The 27,992-nt window shown below is 43.1% G+C and overlaps 1 protein-coding gene across 6 annotated transcripts; it reads right to left on the bottom strand.

The window, feature by feature from the left end:
* Positions 1-337: 337 nt before the first annotated feature.
* On the bottom strand, positions 338-27,979 carry SLC36A3 (solute carrier family 36 member 3). 6 transcript variants are annotated; one of them, XM_009209424.4, is made up of 10 exons: positions 26,575-27,976; positions 21,850-21,940; positions 19,601-19,689; positions 16,803-16,898; positions 12,073-12,157; positions 10,930-11,184; positions 8,299-8,397; positions 7,732-7,898; positions 4,649-4,818; positions 338-943 (listed from the first exon to the last, which is right to left on the bottom strand). In XM_009209424.4, exons 1-10 carry the CDS (start codon positions 26,700-26,702, stop codon positions 675-677), a joined length of 1,449 nt encoding a protein of 482 aa, XP_009207688.2. In that variant the 5' UTR covers positions 26,703-27,976; the 3' UTR covers positions 338-674. The 6 variants fall into 6 exon arrangements, with proteins under 6 accessions (XP_009207688.2, XP_003900440.2, XP_009207691.2 ...); XM_003900391.5 differs by having other exon boundaries at positions 10,930-11,148; positions 26,575-27,975; XM_009209427.4 differs by lacking the exon at positions 4,649-4,818 and having other exon boundaries at positions 7,838-7,898; positions 26,575-27,977.
* Between the last annotated feature and the right edge of the window lie 13 nt (positions 27,980-27,992).

The raw sequence follows: 27,992 nt of genomic DNA on the forward strand, positions 1-27,992 counted from the left end.
TTCTTTTTTTTTTTTTGAGACAGAGTCTCGCTCTGTCACCAGACTGTAGTGCAGTGGTGCGATCTCGGCTCATGGAAACCTCCGACTTCCTGGTTCAAATGATTCTCCTGCCTCAGCCTCCTGAGTAGCTGGGATTACAGGCGCCTGCCACCATGCCCAACCAATTTTTGTATTTTTAATAGAGACAGGGTTTCACCATGTTGGCCAGGATGGTCTCAATCTCCTGACCTTGTGATCCGCCCATGTCAGCCTCCCAAAGTGTTGGGATTACAGGCGTGAGCCACCGCGCCGGCCACACTTTTCTAAATCTGATGCTTTAAGAGCAGCTACTGCAGTGTGGAGAAAACATTACTTTTGTATTTATGCTTGGTCTCTGTTTCAAGGGCTCTTGGGATAAGTGGCATCCCTTTTCCATAAAATGAGGCTGATAATATGAATAGTTGAATCTAATTTTGGTTCAGAGGTACAAAAGGCCATCCAAAAAATATAAAACAAAAAAGGTGTAACCTGAGAGACATCAGTGCTAACTTTTCTCATCTGCATTTCTCTTGGAAAGATAAAGAAGCCACTAATTAATATAGAGATGTTGGGATTTGATGAAGGTATATAACATCCACATGGAAGTCAAACTGGGGATGGGAAGAAGGGAGAGCTATTAGCGTAAAAACAGATAATTATGCATAGACACCTGTGGAGTTGGCCATGGAATGGTTGATGGGTTGGGTCAACTCATAGAGGGCTTGGTATGTCCCAAATATACACCCTAAAAGGCCCAGGATGCTAATCATGATGTCCTTGGCAAGGGTGACACAGCTCATGTCCTCAGAGTAAAAGATGACGATCTCCAGGAGGGCTGGGATGATGAGGGCCAGGGTGCTGCTGCTCACGGAGCCCACCAAGGAGATGACCAGGTCGAGGCGGGGGATGAGGATGGCTGAGACACCTGCAACGAAAGGAGAAATTTAGAATCACTGAATGTGCCTGCAAAAAGGCAGCTCAGAAACAAGCCATTGCTTTGGAGTCCTAGAATTTCACAGATACCTAAGCGACCACTTTGGAGAGGTGAGAGGGAGCCTACTGCAGGTTTGGAGAGGTCAGGCAACTCCCACCCCTGTCTTAACTACTAATACAGATGCTCTCCTTTTATATTTTATCTATTGGATTTTTTTTAACCTATAATCTTTATTGGAAGGGCTCCTCTACCACTCATCTGTTATAACCTCCTCACTGTACAGATGGGGAAATCTAGAGCTCTAGAAGAAACAGGACTTATTCAAGGTCACACAGAGCTGAGATGAGAATCCACTGGGATGCCCGATCTAAGGTCCTTTTCACTCTACTATGCTGTCTCTCATGTGTAAGAAATAACTTGGTACACAGTAGGTGCTCAATAAGTGCTTGACTCTTGCCCAGGCTCAGAACCAACGTTTGTAGTATCTATGTAATACAGCTTTTGTCTAGAAGCAAGGATGGATAAAAAAAATGAGAGATGCTTCTGCTCTGTCCGAATATCAACCACTTATTTTTCTTTTTCTCTCTTTTTTTTTTTTTTGTTGAAATGTAGTCTTATTCTGACGCCCAGGCTGGAGTGCAGTGGCGCGATCTTGGCTCACTGCAAGCTCCACCTCCCGGGCTCAAGTCATTCTCCTGCCTCAGCCTCCAGAGTAGCTGGGACTATCGGCGCCCTCCATGGCGCCCAATTAATTTTTTTGTATTTTTAGTAGAGACAGGGTTTCACCGTGTTGGCCAGGATGGTCTCCATCTCCTGACCTCATGATCCGTCCACCTCGGCCTCCCAAAGTGCTGGGATTACAGGCGTGAGCCACCGCGCCCAACCTCAACCATTTATTTTTCTGTTCTTAATAGGATCATAGTAATGAAGCAGGCCATAAAACACGAAGAGAGCATTAGCTATCCAACCCCCATCCCTCTCTTCTCTTCACACTCCTAAATTTCCGTCTCTTATACACATGGTGAACATATAGTATCACAGATTTTCCAAGGGAGTCCAATTTCAATAATGTTTGAATGAGTAAATATATAATTTATATGATTTAATTTTATGCAAATTTATTATTTTAAAACGATTATTACATTGATGTATAATATATGTACATAGTTTTGGGGTACGTGTGATAATTCAGTATATTTATATAATTAGTAAAGATCAAATCAGTGTAGTTGGGATATCCATTACGTTAAATATTCCAATCATATGATTTTCCTGTGAACAAAATAGAGAAAGCCTGTTCTGGAAAGCATCCATACGAGCTTGCTGGATCTTTAAAAAAATCACCTCTTTCTGAAATTGCTCTGACACATCCAATCTGAGCATGAGAGAGACTCACAGACTCTCACGGCTAGGAGTGCATTACCCTTCTGATGGAAAGTCCCTGTCCACAGCTTTCCTTCATCCGATGCTTAATAAGCTGCTTACAGAGAAAACTCAGCATCAGTCTTCCAGGAAAGCTCACTACCAGGGGGTAGAGAAGATATATGCAAGAAAAGCTATAATGCAAGGTGGACTGGAGGAAGGTCTTACACTCCATTCTGGTCATGTCAATCCTCTGCTCAGTGCCTTTCCATGGCTCCCCATGGCCCAAACTCCTTAGCACAATGACCCTTAGGACTTGAGCCTGACGAAGCTCTGACCTCATCTCTCAGTACTCTCCACTTCTCCAAAGGGGCCATAGGCAATACTTGCCTCAGGTCTGTGCACAGGCTGTTCCCTTCCGGTGGTACATTCTTCACTCCTCCATCTATTTCCTACTTATCATTTAGGTCTTCACTGAAGTGTCACTCCACTGGAGAGGACTCCCTGACCCAACCAGGCTTAGTTATAAGACCCTCTTACATGTAGAGAGTGTCTTCTACTTTCGATCTTAACCATCATACAGAGCATCATGATGTCCCATCTTAACAATCATTGCAATGTGCTGTAATTATTTCCTTGCATATATTTGCCACTCAACTGTAGGTCCTGTGAAGGCAGAAGCTACATCTTCTTCTTTATTCATCATTGTATCCCTTGTGTCTAGCACAATGCCAGGCATGTAGTAGGTGCTCAACAAATGATTGTTGAATGAATAAAGGATAATAGAATTGATGGATGAATAATGGAGGAAGAATGGGACATTCAGCATATATCAAAAGCAGGGCATGTCATTATAAGGTCAGTTGTCTCTAGTCATGCATTCCCCGATACTCAGAGGCTCCTCAGACTTTCTTGTCAACGTACACCCTTCCCAGTAGGAATGATTGCAAGCAATATTATTTACAGCCTCTAGATGTCTTGGCACAGATTGTGAACTCTAACACCTCAAACCAAGTAGGTTTTTGCTGCTTCTGCTCATAAAACGCCAGTCATTTAAAGCTTGTTATCTGATAGTATGTTCTTCCAGACAGCTCCAAGCGTTGCATAGTTTCTCCTGACCCCGTACTGAGACTTGATTCCTTCAACGACTTTAAATTCTGACTCCTGGAGCCTCGAAGACTAAATTTCTTCCTTCACTTTTACAATAATCCCACAGGTGTTTAAGGAGAAATATGGAAATTTCCTGAGCCTCTGCTTCTCCAGGCAAAACATCCCTTGTTGTTTTGCTCATTCCTCATGGGTCATCGTTTGTGATCCTCTGTCTAGACATGTTCCAAAGAAAGAGTTCCCCAGCCCTTTTCATGAGGTTCCCAAACACTACAACAGTGCTCATGAATGAGTGAATGAATGAATGGAAAGGAACACGAAGAAAGGAAGGGAGGGAGGAGAGAAGAGTACACCCCAAAAATGATCTCTGGCCGGGTGCGGTGGTTCACATCTGTAATCCTAGCACTTTGGGAGGCTGAGGTAGGCAGATCACTTGAGGTTAGGATTTCGAAACCAACCTGGCAAACATGATGAAACCCCATCTCTACTAAAAATACAAAAATTAGCCATGCATGTTGGCAGGTGCCTGTAATCTCAGCTACTCAAGAGGCTGAGGCAGGAGAATTGCTTGAACCCGGGAGGCAGAGGTTGCAGTGAGCCGAGATAGCACCACTGCACTCCAGCCTGGGCAACAGAGCGAGACTCTGTCTCAGATAAATAAACAAATAAATAAATAATCTCCAAGACTCTAAAAAATTAGTCCCATTGGGATTTTTCCCTTCAGTTAAACCTACTTTATGATATGGGACTTGTTCATAATTTATGATAAGAAGAAATATGGCACCATGAAAAACAGATGCATTGGTGCTGCACAATCTGTGTTCAAATCCCAGCTTTGTCACTTAGTGTGAATGACTTGGGCATGTTACTTAATTTATCTGGGCCACAGTTCCCCCTAATGGTAATATATTGTTACATTATCATCAGTATTAGATAATGTCAGTACAGTGCCTGACATATAGGATTGAATGAATGATACTTCTTCTGCAAACCAGCCAGCATCTATTTTCTATGTGTAGGCAGTAGACATGACTGTAACATTTACTGTGTGGTAATTGTGTTAAGCCCATTTATTTTTTCAAGTGGAAAAATTGAGGTCCAGGGAGGTGAAATATCTTGCCCTAGGTCACAAAGAAGGCAAGTGGCAGATCCAATGATGGTGGGGTGGGCACCAGTGTGGCTCTCTGTCATAGCTTTGGGTAAAGAGTGCCCTTTTATGCTACTCACAGGTTAGACAGACCAAGCCTGAGCGGACAGACAGGTCTACAAACAGTGCCCAGCTCTCTGACACTTGGGAAACGGCAAATGGGATGATGATCTCAGCTGGGACGTGGAACTGGAGGGCATAGGTGAAGAAGATGCCGATAGAGTACATCAGCTTGACCGACTGGTACAACCTGCAGACACATGAATAGGATGTGGAATGTGACATGGCTCCCAGAAGGGCCATTGAGGACTCACTTACTGCTCAGAAGGTGGTATGGGTTGAGTATCGCTAATCCAAAAATCCAAAATCTGAAATGCTTCAATATCCAAAACACTTCTGGTCCCAAGCATTTTGGATAAGGGTTACTCAATCTGTACTTGTCACTGAGTTATAGAACTGACTAATGTTGGATGACTCAGGCCAGATTGGACATCAGGGCCATCCGGGAAGCTTATTAAAAATGCATATTGCGAAGATTCTGAGTCAGTAGGCTTGCAGCTCAGGAATCTATGCCTCTTCTTTTTTAATTTTTTAAAAGACAATAGGTGGGCGTGGGGGCTCACTCCTGTAATCCCAGCACTTTGAGAGGCTGAGGCAGGTGGATCACCTGAGGTCAGGAGTTCAAGATCAGGCTGATCAATATGATGAAATCTCATCTCTACTAAAAATACAAAAATTAGCTGGGCGTGGTGGCGTGCACCTGTAGTCCCAGCTACTCAGGAGACTGAGACAGGAGAATTGCTTGAACCCAGGAGGCAGAGGTTGCAGTGAGCTGAAATCGCACCACTGCACTCACTCCAGCCTGGGCAACAGAGTTTGTTTCAAACAGACAAACAAACAAACAAGACAATATATGCATAGAGTAAAACTCATGGTACAAGAGTCATACAGTGAAAAGCATTCCTCCCACCCTTGATTCCTAGCTTCTAGTTTCCCTTTCCATAGGCAACCACTCAGAGTTTTCTTGTGGCCCTTCTAGAAATGATTGGTGTTTGCACATGCTCATACAGAATGTAGGAACATCCATGCACATCCATGCACACAGACATGCACACACATATGCATATACACATGTAGACTCTTCGTTTATTCACCCAGTATTTCTTTTCTTTTTCTTTCTTTTTTTTTTTTTTTGAGATGGAGTTTTGCTGTTATTGCCCAGGCTGGAGTGCAATGGAACGATCTCACTTGATCTTAGCCAAAAGGCCGAGAATCGATGCAATGGTGTGATCTCAGCTCACCACAATCTCTGCCTCCTGGATTCAAGCAATCCTCCTGCCTCAGCCTCCTGAGAAGCTGGGACTACAGGTGTGTACCACCACGCCCAGCTAATTTTATATTTTTAGTAGAGATGGGGTTTCTCTATATTGGTCTGGCTAATTGTGAACTCCCAACCTCAGGTGATCCACCCTCCTCAGCCTCCCAAAGTGCCAGGATTATAGGCGTGAGCCACCACTCTTGGCCGTCTCATCTAGTATGTCTTGAAGATTGTTCCCTGCCAGTACACATAGATCTGGCTCTTCTATTTAATAGCTGGTTGGTATGCCAATTGCATGGATATGCAATAATTTTAAAAATCAGTCACCAATTAATGAATATTTAGATTGTGCTTAGACTTTTCCCAAGTAAACTATGCTGCACAGACTATCCTTGTACATATATTAATGCATATATAATATACAAGCTTAGAAGTCAAAATGCTGGGTAAAAGCCTACGTGATTTAAAATTTTGATAGCTATTGACATATTGCCCATTTGCTATCCTAGTGAATTAAAAGACCTGCTTTCCCACGTCCTTGTCTAAACTGTGTTGATACATGCATCTTTGCCCTTGTATTTATTTTTTTAACTTGCCTTTCTTTCTTTCTTTCTTTCTTTCTTTCTTTCTTTCTTTCTTTCTTTCTTTCTTTCTTTCTTTCCTTTCTTTCTTTCTTCTTTCCTTTTTTTTTTTTTTTTAAGATGGATTCTCGCTTTTGTCACCCAGGCTGGAGTGCAATGGCACGATCTCAGCTCACTGTAACCTCCGCCTCACAGGCTCAAGCAATTCTCCTGCCTCAGCCTCTTGAGTAGCTGGGATTATAGGCTCATGCCACCATGCCCAGCTAATTTTGATATTTTTAGTAGAGATGGGGTTTTACCATGTTGGCCAGGCTGGTCTCGAACTCCTGACCTCAGGTGATCCACCCGCCTCAGCCTCCCAAAGTGCTGGGGTTACAGGTGTGAGCCACTGCACCTGGCCTTCTATTATCTTTCTGAGCATCTCTTTATCTGGCCAGCTGGCCATTTTTTTTTATTTGCCTGTGAAATACCTGTTCTGCCCTTTGCCCATTTCTCATTGGGTTGTTGGTCTTTTTCTTATTGGGAAGGTATATTTGTTTAAGGCTTTCCTGGAGAACCTGATGACTAGTGAGGTTCACACCAGCAGGTGTGAAGTCCTGATGGAGTTCAATGCCCACATTTTCTAGCTGAGGTCCCAGGAAGGAAAGTGCCCTGTCCAAGGTAGCTAGTGGCAGCCCAAATTGCCTAGAACAAGAACAGCATATTAGGATGATGGCTTGCGTAAAATAAGGCACAACTTCAAAGAAATTCCACATTTAGTGTCTCATTTAGTCATCACCATAACACAGCAAGGTGGGTGGGGATGGTTACATTTTTCTCGTTCTACAGCTTCAGGTTTGTGGGAAATAAATGCACCATCATCCTACTCACCTTGGAAAAATGAAGGCTGTGGGGATGCATAACAATGATAATAGCTAACACTCATGAATGCTTACCATGTGCTAAGCACTTTTCTAAGCATTATCTGTGTATTCATCCAATTAATCCCCACTGTCACTGCATCAGGGGGCACAGCAGTTATATGTGCTGTCCACCAAATACTGCCAGGCACATGGCAGAATTGCACTTCCCTGCCCCTTTGGAGTGAGGTGCGGCCATGTGGCTTGCGTTGACTGATGCAGTGTGAGCAGGAGAGACATATGTCACTTCCAGCGATGCGTTACCAGCTTCATGGCTCAGGGCATGATTCGCTGTGCTCTCTGCTATGACAACCAGAACAGATCCCGTGTCTCTCCCTATCTCACCTGAGGTGGGCAGTACATACCAGCAATTGGGCAAGTTGAGGGTGATGCTAGCCTGGGTGTCTGACCCAAACTTCATGTAGCCCAGTGTCCCCAGGAAGATATAGAGGATGATGACAATGGACATACCCAAGTACAGAACAAAAGAAAACTGCTGTGGATGCTTCATCTGGTTTTTGAGAGGCAGAACCTGGAGGGAAAAAAAAAGTTGGGAAAGAAAAAGTAGAAAGAGATGTGGCCCATTGTGAAGGAGACGGTTTCCATACACGCACAGATGTCCTTCCCCAGGTGGACCCAGAATCAGAAGGGGGCCTCTCCACATGGCCACACTCCTTTCGTTTTCTCTCACGCTTTCTATTGGCAAGAATGTCCTACTTAGTCTTGGTTGATTAGTAAATTCTCAGTCTTCAAGGCTTAGCATGGTATGTTAGAGCAGTAGGGACCCTGTATGTGGGTACAGACTTTCCCTTCACCAGGAGAAGATCAGAGTCTGTACTTTCCATAACTACTATTTATTTAGACATCTGGAACTACAGTTGGCCACTGTAAAGAGCACTAGGGACCACTCGTGTGTACCCCATCAATCTTACCATACCGACGCCTTCAAATGTGAAGATGGCTGTACCAAAGAACAGCAAGAAGGTCTTCCAGTTTGCCATCAAGGGTAGGTTGCTGGGATATGGAATCCCCTGAAAGAAAGTGGGAGAAGCGCATTGGTGTTGTTACGGTGCCAGAGTCATCCTGAATCTTTGCCTGGTGGAAAGCTCAGTCACACCTGACCTCAACAGAGAAAATCAGAAGATACCTAGACCTCAGTCAGCCTTCTAATCTTTTAAATATGATTATTTATTTATTTATATTGTGCTAAAATACACATAACATTTACCGTTTTAACTATTTTAAGTGTACAGTTCAGTAACATGAAGAATATTCACATTGTTGTGTATCTGTCACCCCATCCATCTCCAGAACATTTTCATCACCCCAAACTGAAACTCTTTATCTATCAAGTAATAATGCCCCACTACCCAGCCTCCTGGCAACCCCTACTCTACTCTCTGTCTCTATGAATTGGACTATTCTAGGTACCTCATGTAACTGGAATCCTATAATAGTTATCGTTTCTGTGCCTGGCTTATTTCACTTAGCTTTAGTGTCCTCAAGGTTCATCCACATTGTGGTATGTGTCAGTGTCTCCTCACTTTGTAAGGCTGAATAATATTCCACTGTATGTATAGACACCAAATTGTGTTCATCTTTTCGTCACTTACTTGGACACTTGGGTTGTCCCACCCTTTGGCTACTGGTAGCCTGCTCATCTCTACATGTGGAGAAAGCTGAACATGGAGGAGAGGGGAATTGCCCAAGGCCACTCTGCAAGTCAGTGGCACAGCCCAGATAAGAATTCAGGTCTCCTGTTTCCCAGTCCTCTAATGTGTCTCTCTCACACTTCTTTCAAGGCTGTGCAGCCCACTAGTTAGTATAGCAGCTCTCATGAATCTAGAGGGAATGATTATGTTAATAGATTTCTATGGTGAGTAGAATAATGGTTCCCCAAAGATGTACATATCCTAATCCCCAAAACCTGTGAGTATGTTTTGTTACACGGCAAGGGAGAATTAAGTTTTTAGATTGGATTAAGGTTTCAAATCAGCTGACCCTAAAACAAGGAGATGATCCTGGATTATTTGGGTGGGACAAGCATCCTTAAAAGTGGAAGAGGGAGTCAGAAGGGGAAGACCGGAGGGAAGGCAGCATGAGAAAGACTTGGCTTGAGGCTGCTAGCTTTGAAGATGGAAGGGGGCCCAAACCAAGGCACACAGGCAGCCTCTACGAAGCTGGAGAAGACAAGAGAACAGATTCTTCCCTGGACCCTCCAGAAAGGAATACCGCTCTGCTGCACCTTCATTTCAATCCAGCGAGACTCAAGCACTGGAAAATAAATTTGTGTTGTTTCAAGCCACTAGATTTGTGGTAATTTGTCACAACAGCAATAGGAAATGAATACAACACCAGAGACTTTCACTCAAGAAAATGAAAGTATAATAGCGGGATTTTATGGTCTGTGATAATGGAGCATGGACATGGCAGGCAGTCTGAAAGTCATGAAAAAATTACTTTATCAACTTCCTTGTCTGTAAACTGTGGATAAAGATAGTATAGTTGCTTCTTGGTCTCCATGGGGCATTAGTTCCAGGACCTCCCGTGGATACCAAAATCTGCAGATGATCAAGTCCCTGATATAAAATGGTGTATGGTGTAGTATTTGCATATAACCTATTTTTTTTTTTTTTTTTTGAGATGGTCTTGCTCTGTCACCCAGGCTGGAATGCAGTGGTGTGATCATAGCTTACTGTAGCCTTGACCTCATGAGCTCAGGTGATCCATCCACCTCAGCTTCCCAAGTAACTAGGACTACAGGTGCAAGCCATCATGCCCCACTAATTTTTTAATTTTTTGTAGAGAAGGGATTTTGCCATGTTGTCCAGTTGGTCTTGAACTCCTGGACTCAAGCAATCCTCCCACCTCAGCCTCATAAAATACTGGGATTACAGGTGTGAGCCACTGTGCCTGGCCAATAGTTGTTAGACCTAATTGTTTCTTAATTTGCATGATGTTTTATTGTTGTATGTTTTTAGTGTTTTTTTCTCCCAATAGTTTCCATTTGTGATTGTTCAGATCCATGGATGTGGAAATCATGGATACAGAGCGCCAGCTTTACTTCCAAAGTAGTATTGTGAAGGTTCAATAAGTTAATGTATGTAAATAATTTGGCACCAAGTAAATCAAATTCCTTTATCATCTGTATTTCCTTTGTCCACCTACCACTTTTACAATTTTTTTTGGTTATTTGATTGATGTTTATCTCTCCAAGTAAATGCAGCCTCCATGACAGCAGGCACCCTATTTATTTTTACTTACCACTGAGTCCCTTGCCCTTTGCACAATGCCTGGATTGCAGAAGGTGTTCAGTAATTATTTGTTGAATGACTCATTGTTATCCAATGCGACAACGATGATGATGATGAGGATGTTGATGACAATGATGATGATAATAGTTAGCTTTTACAACTTGTGGGACAGAAGTGTTCCTAGATGTCATGTTGGCAGGGGCTGCTCAGAGCAGAGGATCACCTTCCTCAGCTTCATGATAACAAACCCTACTCCCCAAGTGCTTCAGAGAGCCTGGACCCTGATCCTTTCTTCCCTGTGGCACAGACCTGCATGATGTACTCAAAGATCAGAGCCATGCTCCCCACGGTGGTGATGTTGGCCAATGTCGAGAAGACGGACAGCACCTTGAGGTTCTGGATAAACACCAACAGGATCAGGAAGGGCAGGATAGTCAGCATGTAGAAACGAATGTCCAAGATGGGGGTCAGCGCCAGAATCTCCCTGGGCTGGCAGATGTTAGAGGTCACGTGGGCTTCTTCCACCATCTGACATAAAGCACACAATGACAGGCAGTGTGGTTGCTACATAAAGCATAGGACACCAATTACAAGTCGATTTCAGGTAATTAACATAACTTAGTATAAATATGTCCCAAATATTGCATAAGACATGCTCATAGTAAAAAAAAATCACTACTTATCTGAAATTCCATTGTAACTGGGTGTCATATATTATTATTTGCCAAATTGGGCAACCCTAACTGTCGTGCCTATGATTGTGACCACCAGAAACTCTTAGAATCATAAAATCTCAAGGCTTTGAGGTTGTTATCTACCCAAACCTTTTCTTATCTACAAAATGTGTTTCTTTCATACAACCAGAGAAAGGGAATTCATTACACAAGAATATCATCTTCAAATTTAGATAGCCCTAAAATCTGGGAAGCTCTAAATATTGGTCAGTATCTATCTACTTGAATATTCCATCTACAATACTTGTCACAGTTATTTCTGGTTGTTTGGGTGCACAAAACCAAGGATGCTCCCTCTAATCTGCAAAGCCAAGAAAGAAGACTGTGGTTGATTTGTAATGTCTCATAGGAATGCAATGAGGGGAAGGTGGCAGCTTGTTGGCCTTGTATATTTAGACATCTTCTACATGACAACCTTGAGATACTCAAAGTAAATGTCACCAGTGTTTTTCAGGCTAACAATTATCATTGATTTCTGATTGGACATGATTGCAGGCCTCTCTTTCTACCCTGGTTACACTCTTCAGAAGTTACTTTGGCTCCTCTATCCTTTCAAAACGTGGTTCCCAGGACTGAGAGAGCTCCCAACAGTGGTCTGATCTAGGAGTAAAAATGAAGCTCTCTCCTCCCATGACCCTAACACAATACGTTTGCTAATGTAACCTCAGCAGCAGGAGGTCTGCTTTTCTCCCACTCCGCCCAGAAGAGGCCTCTTTACCTGTTGTAAATTGTCTGCCATAAACATAAAATAAACACTGCAGAAGCCCAGCTGGGTGATGATTAATAAGAAGCTGACAGTGTACCTGGGAAGGAAAGGAAGAGGCCGATAGAGGGAGGAAACAAACAATTATTTCTTAATAGTTTATTATTTGAAACAATTATTTTTAATATTTTTAAAATTTTCCCTACTTTTTTTTAGTTTGAAAAATTTTTAAGCCAAAAAGTTGAAAGAATAGTATAATTAACATTCATGTGCCCTTTAACTAAATTGTAGCAGTTGTTAATTTTTGGCCCCAAATTGCATTACATATATATATGTATATATGTATTCATTCATCTATACACACACACACACACCCCACACGCGCACACACACACACACACACAAGCAATTTTTTTCAGAATCATTTGAAAGTCAATTGCAGGTCACTTTGAGGGGCCAAGGCAGGTGGATCATTGAGGTCAGGAGTTTGAGACCAACCTGACCAACATGGTGAAACCCCGTCTCTACCAAAAATACAAAAATTAGCTGGGTGTGGTGGCAGGCACCTGTAAATCTCAGCTACTCAGGAGGCTTGGGCGGGAGAATCGCTTGAACCCTGAAGGTGGGGGTTGCAGTGAGCTGAGATCTTGCCACTGCACTCCAGCCTGTGCGACACAGCTGAACTCCATCTCAAAAAAATAAAAATAAAAAAAAAAAAAAAGAAAAGAAAAAGAAAAATGTCAATTGCAGGTATCCTAACACTTAAACCCTAAATACTTCAACGTATTTCTCTTAAGACTGTAATAGCCAGAAAATCAACTTCAATATCTTCATATATATAGTTTCTATTTTAAATATAGTCATTCATTGGTATCCAGCAGCCCCAACAAATTCAAAATCTGCAGATGCTCAAGTCTCTTATATAAAAATGACTTAGTATTACCCCAATTCTCTCTAAAGTATCTTTTGTAGCTATTTTATTTTTTAATTCGGGATCTAATGAAGGTTTGTATATTACATTTGGCTATGTCTCTAGTCTTTTTTTTTTCATGTAGAACAGTCCCATAGACATTCACCTTTTTGTGTTTTCATCACATTGGCTTTGTTTGGAGAGTATAGGCCAATTGTCTATAGAATGCCCCACATTGTGGGCTTGTACGGTTGCTTCCTCATGATTAAATTCAGGTGAGCACTTTTAGCAAGAATACTACAGAGGTGATAGTTTTGTATCTCTATTTCATCATATTGGGAGGCACATGGTATCCTGTTGTTCTGCTTTGTTGGTGACTGCCAGATCTTCCATTGGAAATGTACATTTTCCCTTTGTAATCTGTGGGGTAAAACTTTGAGATGGAGTGATTATCCTGTTCCTCAAATCATGGGTTTTACCATTCACTGATGTTCCTTGCTTGAATCAATTATGTCATTGGTAGTTGCAAGGTCGTGGTTTTCTAATTCTATTTATCATTTCTTCTAAATTTATTAGCTGTTTTTTCAGAGAGATATATTCTTTTCTCCTCTTTTTTTGGCATCACAACAGATTCACATTAATTATTTCTAAATTTAATATCTTGTACTCGGTTATTGTCATTACTCTTTTGGGTTCTTAAATTATTCCAAATTTGGAGATGCATTTTTTCAAAAGAACAAAAATATTTTCCTTTACTTAGATTATAATGTTTAGATAAGGGCTTTTCAAAATTGGTTTGTAGTATCAACCAATTTGTTGGTTGAGGCATATGTTAAAAATACGGACTCCTGGTTCTCATATCAGCCTATTGTGTCAGAATCTTGGCAGTGACACATGTGACTTCAGAATAATATCTTTTTCTGTCTATCTTATGAAGATTTTCAAAGATATACAAAAGCAATGAATAATTTAATGAATATAACGATAATTTAACGAGAATAATTTAATGAATTCGCATGTGCTCATTCCAGCTTCAACAATGAACTTTTTGCCACTTGTTCCCTATCTCTTCAGCCCCATCACATACATACTTAATTTGTCGGTGTATTTGGAGCAAGTCAGAGATCCCAAATTATTTCACCTGTAAATAATTCAGTATGCAGCTCTAATAGACAATAACTTTAAAAAGTATAATCATTATACCATCATCATCTCTTACAAAATTAACAATAATTTCTTTTTTTTTTTTTTTCTTGAGACAGAATCTCACTCTGTTTCCCAGGCTAGAGTGTAGTGGTGCAATCATGGCTCACTGCAGCCTCAACATCCTGGGCTGTCTTGACTCCTAGTCTCAAGAGATCCTCCCACCTTGACCTCTCAAAGTGTTGGGATAACAGGCGTGAGCCATTGTGCCCAGCCAATAATTTCTTTATATCATCTAATAATCAGTCCATATTCAGATTTCTCCAGTTGTCTCAAAAATATCTATCTTACAGTTAGTTTCCAAACAAGTCTACACATTGTATTTTGTTAAGTCTCTTAAGTTTTTTAAATTGCTATATTCCCCTTGCCCTGTTTATTTTTTCCTCACAACTTTTAATTTTTTGTTTGCTGCTGAAGATACCAGATCATTTGTCCTGTAGTATATCCTATTTTTTCTATTTGGTTGGTGACTTCCTCATGATGTTATTTATCTTGTTCCTCTATCCCCTGTGCTTCCTATAAATGGATATTAGATCTAATGAATTTGATTGAATGGAGGTTTCAACTTTATTTTTGAAATATCTCAGAGGTGGTACTACTCTGTACTCCCTACTGTGTGCTATTATGAGACACACCATATCTAGCTGTCATGTATATAAATATGAGATGCTAAGATGAGTACATGGGGTCAGGTGGCATCAGTGCATTCTCCCTTTATAAAGTTTCCCAGTGACCATTCTTGTAACAGCTTGAGCATCCATTTATGACCATTACCTCCATGGAATGGGCAGTTTTTTGTTTGTTTGTTTGTTTGTTTTGAGACATAGTCTCGCTCCGTTACCTAGGCTGGAGTGCAATGGTGTGGTCTCAGCTCACTGCAAACTCTGCCTCTTGAGTTTGAGCGATTCTGCTCCCTCAGCCTCCTGAGTAGCTAGGATTACAGGCACCCACCACCATGCCTGGCTAATTTTCCTATTTTTAGTAGAGATGGGGTTTCGTCATGTTGGTCAGGCTGGTCTCAAATTCCTGACCTCAGGTGATCCACCCGCCTCAGCCTTCCAAAGTGCTGGGATTAGAGGCGTGAGCCACCGCACCTGGCCAAAGAATGGGCAGTTTTTAATCAAGCTCCTCACATATCTCTTAGTAAATTAAAGATGACAAATTATTACTTTAAATATTTTTTAAATGTTTCCAACTTTCTCATGACCTCACCTAATCATGACGTCATCTAATCATTAGAGTGGCTCCTGATCAGGAGATCAATGACCTACTGAGAATCTCAAGAGAGGAGCTGCAAAGGAATCTTAGCAGCCACAGTGTGATTCACTACCTCCTGAGGGACTTTGCTGGGGAAGTTTCCAATGTTAGGTTCTTGGTCAAATCTCTGCTCCACCCATATCAATGTCCATGTCTTTGGATATGTTATTTTATCTATTTTTTTTTTTTTTTGAGACAGAGTCTTGCTCTGTCGCCCAGGCTGGAGTGCAGTGGCCGGATTCAGCTCACTGCAAGCTCCGCCTTCCAGGTTTATGCCATTCTCCTGCCTCAGCCTCCCGAGTAGCTGGGACTACAGGTGCCTGCCACCTTGCCCGGCTAGTTTTTTGTATTTTTTAGTAGAGACGGGGTTTCACCGTGTTAGCCAGGATGGTCTCGATCTCCTGACCTCGTGATCCGCCCGTCTTGGCCTCCCAAAGTGCTGGGATTATAGGCTTGAGCCTCTACGCCCGGCCTGTTATTTTATCTTTATAAGTCTCATATTTCCAGGACAATAAAAACCCATGCTGCCTAACTCGCAAGGCTGTTGAGATGAACAGAGTAGCTAAGACATAGAAAACCATTTTGTACACCGTTAACTTTTATCAAGGCAGGGAACAACCTGAATGTTCACCTTAGGGGAATAAGCAAATGAAACAGATATACGTCCACACTAGGGAACATTGTGAGCCTCAAAAAATAATGAGGTTGGCTGGGTGCAGTGGTTCACACCTGTAATCCCAGCACTTTGGGAGGCTGAGACAGGCGGATCATCTGAGGTCAGGAGTTTGAGACCAGCGTGGCCAAAATGGTGAAAACCCTGTCTCTACTAAAAATACAAAAATTAGCCAGATGTGGTGGCAGGCGCCTGTAATCCCAGCTACGCAGGAGGCTGAGGAAGGAGAATTGCTTGAACCCAGGAGAGGGAGGTTGCCGTGAGCTGAGATCACACCACTGCACTCCAGCCTGGGCAACAAGAGCGAAACTCTGTCCCCAAACCCCCCACCAAAAGATAAGGTCCATTTATATGTTCCAACGTGAAAAAATAGGGACATATTGTTAGATGAAAAATCAAATTTTCAAAAATTATCCTAAGTAATGTATAAGAAAATAGAAAGTAAATTATGTACTTCCATTCACACACATATAGTGATGTCCATGTAGAGAAAAAAGTCTAAAGGAATATTTACTAACTAGATTTCAACAATTACCTTATGGGTACAGAGTGAGATGGGGGATGGGGTTATCGGGGTGATTCTTTATATTGTTTGATTGTTTACAATAACAGCATATTCATTTAAAACCTGTATAAGTAGAAATAAAGAAAAGTGGTGACGATGATGATTGTTATTACTACTAGGACATCTGTGACTCCTACCTTCCCCACACTGCATGGGTCCTCAGCCAGGTGTTTGGGCAGGTTTCAAGGCTGTACATCGTGGCCTCTCCATAGTTCACAAAAGTCTTTTGCAGTCTAGGGGGAAAGAACAAACAATGCATAGTTTAAAACATTTTTGTTAAAGGTACAGTTTTCTCCCAAAGTGAGTGATTGTTCTGTATTTGTGTGTGAGCATGAAGCGTTCTATCGATTTTTTCAGTGATGTACTTTAACAACTTTCAGGAGTTCGCCTTTTTTTTTCTCTTTTTTTTTTTTTTGCAGTTATCCCTTTAAATACAAATGTTTAACTGACTGTCATTGGATTTAGTCTTCTTGAATAAACGGTAGCTGTGCATTGACGTGGGTCTGCAAAGCAGGAAAGGGGATATAGAGGGGAAAGGAGAAGGGAGGGAAGAGGTGGTGTGAGTGTGTCCAGGCCAGTGATTCCCTCCTTCCCATTGCTGAGGGTGTCAGAGCATTTGAGATCCTGGCCTGGGCCAGAGCCCTCACAAAGGTGATACTCGGGATCCTGCCCAGCACCCCTGTAGGATGTGATGCGTAAGTTCCAGCCTATTCCTCTTCCCTTGTCCCTCTTTCTCAACCCTTTTAGGGGTGGAGAAGGCCCTGCTGCAGAAACAGCTTTGGCTGGAGCAATTGGAAACAGCAGCAGGTTGCCCAGATCCTGGAAGCACAACATAAACTGCAGGACTGAGGGGAACAGGTGGAAGAGAGGAAGGGCTCCAGCCTTCTTCAGAAGCCAGAGTTTAAATCCCAACATGACCCTCAGGTAGCCAGACATGTAGAGCCAGTCTCTTGAGATCTCTGGGCCTCAGTTTTCTTCACATGCAGTCTGGATTTTGGGGGAGGAGACAGTGAGAGATGGATATGGAGATGTGCTAGAACACGGCATTTTTATTACTGCTCACTGTGATAGGCATTTTTAATACAAATGAGGTCACCTTGCATAGAACTGGCAAGGATATAAATCTGAGGGTTGTAAATTTAAAAGCTATGGGATCAGACAGGTATTGGTGATTTGGTGGGTGACAGGGCTGAGTATGAGACAGTAGGGAGCAGTGGAGACTGTGGCAAACCGGAATACATGTCCCATTGTAAAAGGGATTGCTCAGGACTTGCCTCTAGAAGCACATCTAAAAAATGAAGGTTCAGAGGTAGTCGGTTGTCTAACTGATTAAGAAGGCAGAGTTTTTTTTGTTTTGTGAATGTGCAATCTCCAGGTTTTTTTTTTGAAATGGAGTTTCACTCTTGTTGTCCAGGCTGGAGTGCAATGGCGCGATCTCAGCTCACCAAAACCTCCGCCTCCCGGGTTCAAGTGATTCTACTGCTTCAGCCTTCCAAGTAGCTGGGATTACAGGCATGTGCCACCACGCCTGGCTAATTTTGTATTTTTAGTAGAGATGGGGTTTCTCCATGTTGGTCAGGCTGGTCTCAAACTCCCGCCCTCAGGTAGTCTGCCTGCCTCGGCCTCCCAAAGTGCTGGGATTACAGGTGTGAGCCACCGTGCCTGGCCGAAATCTCCAGGGTTTAAAGGTTGACTAAAGAATAAAACTGTGGAGATCCCCCAAAACATAACTGAAGGCCATAGCCAACTCTTAGGGCATCACTCTGCAACCTCTATATTAGAAAAAATAAAAGACAAGTCATCAGAGAAAAAAAAAATCAGAGAAAGGCTTTCAGAAATGGCCTGATGTCAGAAGCTTATCTGGTGATATAATGATCCCAGAAGGCTTGAGGGAAGGGAAGATTTGCAAAATGATTAACAGTGGAGTCACAGTAGGTCTTTGAATACCGGCTCTGCCACTTCCCAGCGATATGACCCTGGGCAAGGCATTTAAACCTCAGTTTACTCATCTGTAAAATGGGAATAAAAATAGTGCCTACCATAGAGGCTTACTGTGAGGAGTAAACAAGGCTTGCAAGGCTCTTGGCATGGTAACCACAGTGTAATTGCACAGTACATTTAACTGCGGAATGAGTAAATGCTCTTAAAAGCGTTTTGTGAGCAGGAAAGTGCTCTGAGAGTTAGGTGTGACTGATATGTACTCCAGGTACACCTCTGTGGGTTATGATAATTAGGCTTTATGGAGAGTTTTATTTACTGTCCCTACTTTGACTTTTGAGGCCTTTCTTCACATTTACGAGGACCTATTTAGTTTTGCATGCCTTGGGAGTAGCTGAGCGCTGTGGATCTCTGCATTCTTTGTTTTTACTGCATTTCTCTTTTCTGTCTGAAATTGTTTTTGCATTAAAGTTTCAAATACGTAAACATTGATCATTATATGTATGCTTTGATAATGACTGAAATCATTGTGAATGCTTCTTTTCAGTAAGTATGCTTTTTACTGTTACTAACTTGTTCTGAAAGGCGATTGCATGAAACAAATTACCCTGACAAGGTGTGGGTATTGGAGTGGGAGAAGGTTGGGGGTGGGGAGGCTAAAAGGAAGAGAAGGAAGTCTATGTCTCAAATAAATAGAGCAATTTATATAGTGCTTTTGCATCTTTTATCACTTTCAATGCTTTCAGGTAAGGAGATTTGGGCTCAGAGGGATGCAGGAATTTGATAGTCATCCAGCTTGTTAGCAGCAGTGTTGGATCTGTGCCTAGAGTCTCTAATTGGGACTCTTTGTCACGCTCTCCTTGCCTTCATAGAATCCAGAGTGGTAGCAAGGTGACCTGGAGCAGTGGCCGAATCAATTGGGTCAGTGGTCAAAAGAAGTGTAACACACCCGCAGAGGGCCCCCAGTGCTGGGATGGGAGAGAAGCAGGCCTCTGACCTCTGACTGAGGTGTTGAGCACAGTTCAACAGGATGACCATGCAGTGCACGGTGAGGACCCCGATGGCCAGAAGGCTGACAGGACCGACCTGGAGGGGAGAGGAGAGAGGGGGAAGTGAGCCAGAAATGATCACTCCCATTCCCTGGCCCTCTCACAGTCTGGGTGCTGGGGCCTCTTGCATAATAAAACTGTCTTTGGGATGACAGACCCAGCCTGAATGTCCTCATGCTCCCAGATGCTAGAGTTTGAATGCTCTTCTTAGCATCCCTGTAGAGTGGCTGCCCAGCTTCTGCTAGGATACTTCCAGTGACAGAGAGCTCATTACCTTCCCACACAGCCCATGCATTTTCTCATTTTCCTTGAGTTCTACCAGTTTAGAGTCCCTCGTGGTAAATTTATTTCATATGATACACCCTGGCCCTCCCTTCCTCCAAGATAATTGAGGACCAAGGTGTCTTATGACTCAGTTCCCTTCCTGTAGTGCGAGTTTATTAACAGATGCCCTATTGACATTTTGGGGCAGACAATTATTTGTTATCTGTAGTGTGTCTAATCTGTCAAATTCCTTTTAAAAAGTGGAGCTGATTACTAATCATATCTTCCAGATGTGATCAGAAGGGCATAAAGAGGGACCCTCTCACATCCTTTGTTCTGAACACTTGTGTCTCTATAGATGTGACCTATCACAAAGACACAAATGAGGGTCAAGAGCACCACTCGACTCCACTGGAATGCAGGCTTCATGCAGCAAAGGCTTTCATATCTTGTTTGCTTCTGTATTCCTAGGGGCTACAAATGCACAGGGTAGGTAGGTACTCAATAAATATATTTCTCAGACGAATCATGGCCAGAGGTTCTGGTGGGAGATGAAAGGTAAAGAAATCATCTAATGACTCTGAGGAAGCAAACATCAAAGAATGAAAGCATTGTCTTAAAAAGCAAATGCCACCCTGGCAAAGATAGTTTGGCTGAAGACCATGTGTTTTTGCAGAAGCTCTAGAACCCAGAGGATCCCAAAGTGGACAGTCCCATCTCTGGGTTGGAACCACTGAAGATCAGAAGTCATGACAGAGGAAGCAAGGGTCTTGCCTTCTTTAGACATGGGAGCCACTTACCAGGTCTGGAGATAAGAAAAGATTCACTGCAACGAAATGGAAATTATATATTTGGTATCAATTCCATTCAATAGATGTTAATGGAAACTTGCTGTGTGCCAGTCCCTACAGAGGCTACTGTGGGGAGGTGCAAAGGGAAATTAGACAGTTTTTGCCCACAGAGCTTTCAATTAAATGAGGAAGGTGGGCCTATTAAAAATAAACATGTCGGCTGGGCGAGGTGGCTCACACCTGTCATCCCAGCACCTTGCGAGGCCGAATTGGGTGGGTCACCTGAGGTCAGGAGTTTGAGACCTGCCTGGCCAACATGATGAAAACCTGTCTCTACAAATAATACAAAAATTAGCTGGGCGTGGTGGCCCACACCTGTAATCCCAGCTACTTGGGAGGCTGAGGCAGAAAAATCACTTGAACCTGGGAGGCGGAGGTTGCAGTGAGCCAAGATCTCGCCATTGCACTCTAGCCTGGGTGACAGAGCAAGACTCTGTCTAAATAAACAAACAAACAAACAAACAAATAAATAAATGTCTTATCTTCATACGTGCTTTAAGAATCCCAGGTAAGGTAGATGTAAATGGCAGAAAAACACAAAGTGAGGATGGCATTAATGATTGTAGGAAAGAGTAGTTTTAGAGAGCAGGCAATTTAAAAAGACAGAAACGAGGGGGCAGGAACAGCACGGGAAAAGAGACAGAGGTAGGCTGGCGTGGGGAGAGTGGATTGGTGGGATTGTTGGAGGCGTCTATCCTTGTGTCCAAGATACTTTCTCATGTGCCATCATTTAGTTTGGAACAAGAGTCACACACTCAAATGCCTGCAGGGATTGGGCTGTTAATGCAAATGATGAAATGAGCTGCATGTGATCCTAGGGAGTGGGGAGGACTGTTGGGAGAATTGTGGCAAAGTAGAGTCAGATGAGCATGGTGAGTCTTTAAGAGTAATGGTGTGCCCCCTCCAGGGATGCTCAGGTTGGACCCAGGTTGGCTCCACGGGATTGATGTCAACAGGCACATTTTCTATTGCAGAGGATACCCCCAAATTGCCCATTGATAACAGTTTGAAGGCCTTCAGGACCTATCACCCCCCTTCTGCAAATGAGCAAACCTAGTTCCCATCCCACAGATGCCTCTTACCAATAAGCCGGCATTCTTTATGGCCAGGGGAAGCCCCAGGAGCCCTGTGCCAATGTTGCATTTCAACAAGTGGATCAAAGTTTGCATCATCCTGTGGTGGGGAGAGTAGGGAGACAGAGGCTACTGTTAGTGGAAGGGAAGCATGGCCAGAAGCTCAGCCTCCTTCTGGCATCTCCAGAGCGCCTGATAGGAAGAGGGACAAAACCTGAAGAGGTGGACTTGGAGACAACTTTCAGTTCTAGGAGTCTGTCCTAGAACATCTGATCTGGGGATGGTGCTAGTTCAAATGACTCAACGAATATTTAATACACACTAGGCTCTAAAGGAAATAAAAATTGCTACCATTCTGGATAACACTCTAGTACTGGTTGGTTCATTAATCCATCCAGTGATTTCTTTCATGAGTTATTCTCTCAAATAACATTTATCGCAACCTAATACGTGTCTATCAGTTAGATAGACAATGGAAAAAATTAGTAATAGTTGCTTCAATCTACAGTGAGGCATCAGGTTATTTATTAACTCACTAGAAACAAAAATCTACCATATATGGAATATTTACTGGTTTTAGTTTATTCCTTCATTCATTTGTTCAATCAATATTCATTGTGAATATGAACTGCTTGTGCGCTCTCTCTCTCTGTCTCTCTCTCTCTCTATATATATATGTGTGTGTGTGTATATATATATCCATGAATTGCTATATAATATATTCACATTATGCACTGGGTACAATTTAATAATTTAATAACAATTGTTACTGTGCATATAGAGTACTTATGATGGTCCCAGCAGGGTGCTAGGGCCTAGGGTTCTAAATATTCTTCACACCTGTGCTGGCAGCTCCTGCCCAGGCAGCTCCAATCCTGATGTGGATTGGGTAGGAAAAGTGGGAGCAGGATCATGAGAACAGAATCAAAAAGGAACTTAAATAAAAAGTACATGCACAAGCATTGAACCCAGAGGTAGGAGCACTTAATTCTGAGGTCTAGCTCTGCCGCTAACCTACGGTGTTTGGTTACTACTTTGGGAAGCCCTTAGCTACTTAGATCCTGTTTCACTGCCAAAAAAGGAAGAACAATTCTGGTCTTGCCTATGTCCCAGGGAAGCTGTAAGACTCAAAAGAGGTGAAAACATGATGAATCCTGGAATCATGAAGTGCTTCACAGATATGAGCATCATCGTCATATCATTGTCTCATCATCATCGTCATCATCATCCTCATCATCACTGCCACCTTTGGTTTGGCCTTCATGGTGCTCACTTGTTAGAAAGGGCCTCCTTCAAGAAGAAGAAGAATTGGGATGATAGGAAAAAGGCAAGCATGGGCTGGCTTAAGCAAGTAGAAGTGCCCCCTCCATCCAGAACAAAAGGGTACCTTGAAGATGCCATTGGGAGATACAGATGAAGTCTCAGGCTAAGACAGAGATGCCTTTGTGCCACACTTAAATTGTCTGCAGGTGGCCAGGACAGCCAAAACCAACTGCCCAAGTGAGTCCAGCACAGACAGTGCTCACGTCTCTTTGCCTTATCCATTAGGGAGTCATGGCAAGGGGCTTGCAAGAAGCTATACCAGGTGTTTGCACTTCAAGGCTGACCTGAGAGAGGGGTTGGATTGAGAGGACAGGTGGACTGTTGGGGACTTCTGTGACTTCAATCTATTGAGTGAAGTCTATTGACCTAACTTCTGCTGGGCAGTCTATTCACCTAAGAATGGGGGGGGGCACCCATTGTCCCTTTACTTCCGAGAGATAATTTTTATTTCTTGATAACTGTAATTTGTCAATTCTTTAGTAGTAATTTCTCCAAAAGATGTGGTCCAATTTCCCACCCTCTGCTCTTTTTCCCTTTGTCTCTCACTTCTTTTGCATGGTAGCACCAATGTCTTGCCCCTACTTGAATCCGATCTTGTGGGAAAGGTGAGACAAAGTTTTGGAGGAACCACTGCGCCTTAGCTGACAGCATTACTCATCTGGACCTTGAAGCATAAATAGATGTTGCGAGCTCTCCTGGGACTTAAAAAATTTGGTTTATATTTTTTTCTTGAAAACTACACAATTGCTATTATAAAAGGAAGTTCCAAAATCCCACCAATTGAACATAACCACACACTATAATTAGCATTCCTCTGGGCATCTTTATTTGCACTAAATGCACAGAATTTTACATGAGGAGAACCACTACACATGCTGGATCCTCAACTAATTTTCTGTATGAATAAATGTGCTACACATTTTCATGTCCAGTAGATTTCCTCCATCACTTGTAATGACTGTATCATATTCTACTGTATGTTTGTTCCATGTGTTAACCTTTCTCTTAACGTTTCCAAGTTTTCAATATTATTGAAACTGCCTTTGCAAAATTATAGCTGAGGAAATTATGACAGCAAAAGAAATCAGACTTAACCAACTCCATCTTGCTTCTAACCTTTAAGAAGTCCTTGTTTATTCCTGGACATAGGCTGAACTAACTTTGGGAAGGAATTCACTTCATGATTTGACTCTTGATAACAACCCTTTCCCAAAAAGACCCCCGTCTTGCCTGGTGGCCATTCTGCCTCTACAGGACTAACAAATTAGCTATGAGACTGGAAAGTACAGTTTAGGGGTCATACAGCCTCTGGCTTCAAGAGTCTGAACCTCCCCAAATTGCTGCTGGGGATAACATCACTATTGTAAAACCTAACATCGGTGCTTGAGTTATTTTGCAGACCCTGCATTCTGATGCATCATCTGAAACCACTCAGACCAGTAATCTGGCTCAACCAGTTCTGCCATCCCACCCAAGAACAGAAAACAACAAGAAAAACTCACTTCGAGCCCCTATGTCCAACCTCATCAATCAGCGCTCCCCACTTTCCAAGCTCCTACCCACCAAATTATCTTTAAAAACTCTAATCCCCGAATGCTCTGGGAGACCGATTTGAGTGATAACAAAACTCCTGTCTCCTGCACAGCAGGCTCTGCGTGAATTACTCTTTCTCCACTGCAATTCCTGTCTTGATAAATCATCTCTCTCTAGGCAGCGGGGGAGGTGAACCCATTGGATGGTTACATTATAACAAGTACTTTGATAAAAATTATGCACACTTGTGCCATTATTTCTTTTTTTTTTTTTTTTTTTGAGACAGGGTCTCACTCTGTGGCCCAGGCTGGAGTGCAGTGGTGCGATCTCGGCTCACTGCAAGCTCCGCCTCCCGGGTTCACACCATTCTCCTGCCTCAGTCTCCCGAGTAGCTGGGACTACAGGCGCCCACCACCACGCCCGGCTAATTTTTTTGTATTTTTAGTAGAGATGGAGTTTCACGGTGTTAGCCAGGATGGTCTCGATTTCCTGACCTCGTGATCTGCCCCCCTCAGCCTCCCAAAGTGTTGAGATTACAAGCGTGAGCCACCGTGCCCAGTCACTTATGCTATTATTTCATTAGAAAAAATTCCTAGAAGGGATATTATTAATCAAAGGGTATATTTATTTATATTTCATTATACTTTAAAAACCTAGATTGTGATACAGTACAAAATTCGAAAGGTGAAACACAATAATCCAAATCCTTATGAAGTGAATATAAATCTCTTTTCTCTCAGCCTCCAAATTCTCTTCCCCAGAGGCAGCCACTGCTGTCAGTTTTCTGTGTGCGTGCACGAGTTGTGGACTTTCAGACGGTATTTGCCAAATAAATATTTGTATGTTTTATACAAATGACGTTTTAGGATTTGACATGCAACGTTGCCATCTAGAAAGATACCAATTTAATTTTTCCCAAAAAGATGAGAGAGGGCATTTCCTGATATCCTTATCAACACTGGGGATTGTCATTGATAATCTCTTTGTGTCCACAGTTATTACCAATCTGATGGTTACCAGATAGCAGTCTGATTGACAGTAAGTCCTAGAAGAAGAGTTCTGTCGAGATCATGTCCTTTGCAGGGACATGGATGGAGCTGGAAGCCAGTATACTCCGCAAACTAACAAAGGAACAGAAAACCAAACACTGCATGTTCTCACTTGTAAGTGGGAGCTGAACAATGAGAACACATGGACACAGCGAGGAGAACAACACACATTGGGGCTGGTTGGGGATGGGGGCCGGGGGAAGGGAGAGTATCAGGATAAATAGCTAATGCATGTGGGGCTTAATACCTAGGTGATGGATTAATAGGTGCAGCAAACCACCATGGCACACGTTTACCTATGTAACAAACCTGCACGTCCTGTACATGTATCCTGAAGCCTAAAATTAAATTAAATTTAATTTAATTTTAAAAAACAGAGAGAAGAGTTCCATGTGTCTGAGTTTGGGGCAGTAAAGGTGGAGACCTGGAGTTAGCACCTTTTGTTTTCTGGATGGATAGCATGGGGGGTTGGGGAGAAGAGGGAGAGAGAATAATGGCAGATGTGTGAGGAGAAGAAGGTAGCCAGAGACTGTGGAAGAAAGAGAGGAAGGAAAGGGCAGGCAGCCTGAGATAGGAAACTATTCCTGGAGACTAGCTGCTCATGTTGAATGTGGCTACTCTAGCTGGGTTCTTCGTAAAAACTGGGAAACAGGGCTAGTAGCCAGAGCCACAGTGATTGACCTCCTTAGATTCTGATTCATCTTTTATCCATGCATCTCCTGTTAATGGAATAAGCGTGTTAAGGAGACAGACGAAGGAAGACAAAGTCCAGAGCTGCAAAAACAGCAGTGTTTGACCTCAGGCCTGGAAGGGCGGTGCAGCCACTTACGATAGTCCAGCTTCCCCAGCAGGATGGACATTCTCTGAAGTAATGCTGCTGCTGCTCTCCGAGGGGGACTGAGATCTATTGTCCAAGGAGTTCAGCTCACTGTTGTAGTTCCTTCCAAGCAATGACATCTTCAACACGGTGGGTAGGTGGTGGAGGCTCAGGGTTAAGGCTCTGAATGAGCCTCTGATGGGTCTGTCTCCAGAGAAACCATGGCTGCCAACCTGAGATGCTGGCTCCTAACCCCAAGGATGCGTGCTGCTGGCTGAAGCCTGATGTGCATGAATCAGGGAGGCGGTGGTGGCAGGAGAGGTGATGTTGATGATGCCTCACCTAGCTCTTGGGGGACTTATGAAAGACCCATCTCAGTCAGGGTGGTCCTCAGTTCCCCTAGCAATTGCTTGCCCAACCAGGACTTGCCTGGGCTTTTGGCCTCTCCTAGTTTAGCCCTTGCTGCTGTAGGGCAAAGTGAACAGTGTGACTGGGAGGAAGAAGGCACCATTGAATTGGAGGTCCTGGTGCCTGGACGTGGGGCCAGGCTCAGTGCTTGTCTGTCTTTGGCAAGGAAGAAACCAGAGCTACCTCACAATGGAGGCTGCCCAGCCAATGAGCTGCTGCAGAATCCTGGGATGCAGGTGAGGCCCAACAGAGCATAATCCAGCTACCATATTCCCTGGGTGGGGTGAAGAGTGGCTTGTAAGGCCCAGTTCAAATGCCACCTGCTCAGAATTTCTATACAGGAGGCATGTACGGCCTGCCAGTGATTTGGAAGGGAGTGCAGGTCATGTTTGAAAAAATCATTTGTTCAGAAAATATTTATTGAGCACCTAATATATGCTAGAAACTGTTCTCCATGCTAGGAATATATTAGGGTAGAAAACTTACTACAATCTCTCTTCTCATGGAATTTATGATCTGGAGGGACTGGGGGAGACAGACAATAAACAAAACAAATATATCAAGTATCTGTTAGTAAAAAGTGGTATAGAGAAAGTCCAGACAAGGGTAATGGAGAGTGTCAGCTAGGGGGAGGGTTGCAATTTTAGACTGGGTGATCAGAGAGGGCCTCACCTAGAAAGTGACATTTGGGCAAAGGGCTGAACAAGGTGAGGGAGCATAACTCATGTAGGTCTTGGGTAAGAAACTCTGAGCAGAGGGGCAAGAAGTGCAAAGGTCCTAAGGTAGGAGAGTGCCTGGGGTGTTTTAGGAATGACAATGAGGTCTTATGGCTGTCTAGGAGTGCACAGAGGAGAAGGGATTCTCCTGGTTTGTGCCTATTGCCCTGGCATAATTACTAATCGTGCCTCCCTTCCTTATTAAAAGTATCCTGCAGCTGAGCGAGGTGGTGCACACTTGTAGACCCAACTACTCAAGAGGCTGAAATGGGAAAATCAATTGAGGCCAGCCTGGGAAATGACCCT

The sequence above is a fragment of the Papio anubis genome, chromosome 5 (genome assembly GCF_008728515.1).
Source record: "Papio anubis isolate 15944 chromosome 5, Panubis1.0, whole genome shotgun sequence".
NCBI classification, from domain to species: Eukaryota; Metazoa; Chordata; class Mammalia; order Primates; family Cercopithecidae; genus Papio; species Papio anubis.

Coding starts and splice junctions, on each gene's coding strand:
- SLC36A3 (XM_009209424.4), bottom strand. CDS start 26,702: ATGTCATTGCTTGGAAGGAACTACAACAGTGAGCTGAACTCCTTGGAC. Junction 21,941..26,574: donor GCTGGGGAAGCTGGACTATC/GTAAGTGGCTGC, acceptor TCCCCACCACAG/GATGATGCAAACTTTGATCC. Junction 8,398..10,929: donor TCTTTGAGTACATCATGCAG/GTCTGTGCCACA, acceptor ACTTTCTTTCAG/GGGATTCCATATCCCAGCAA.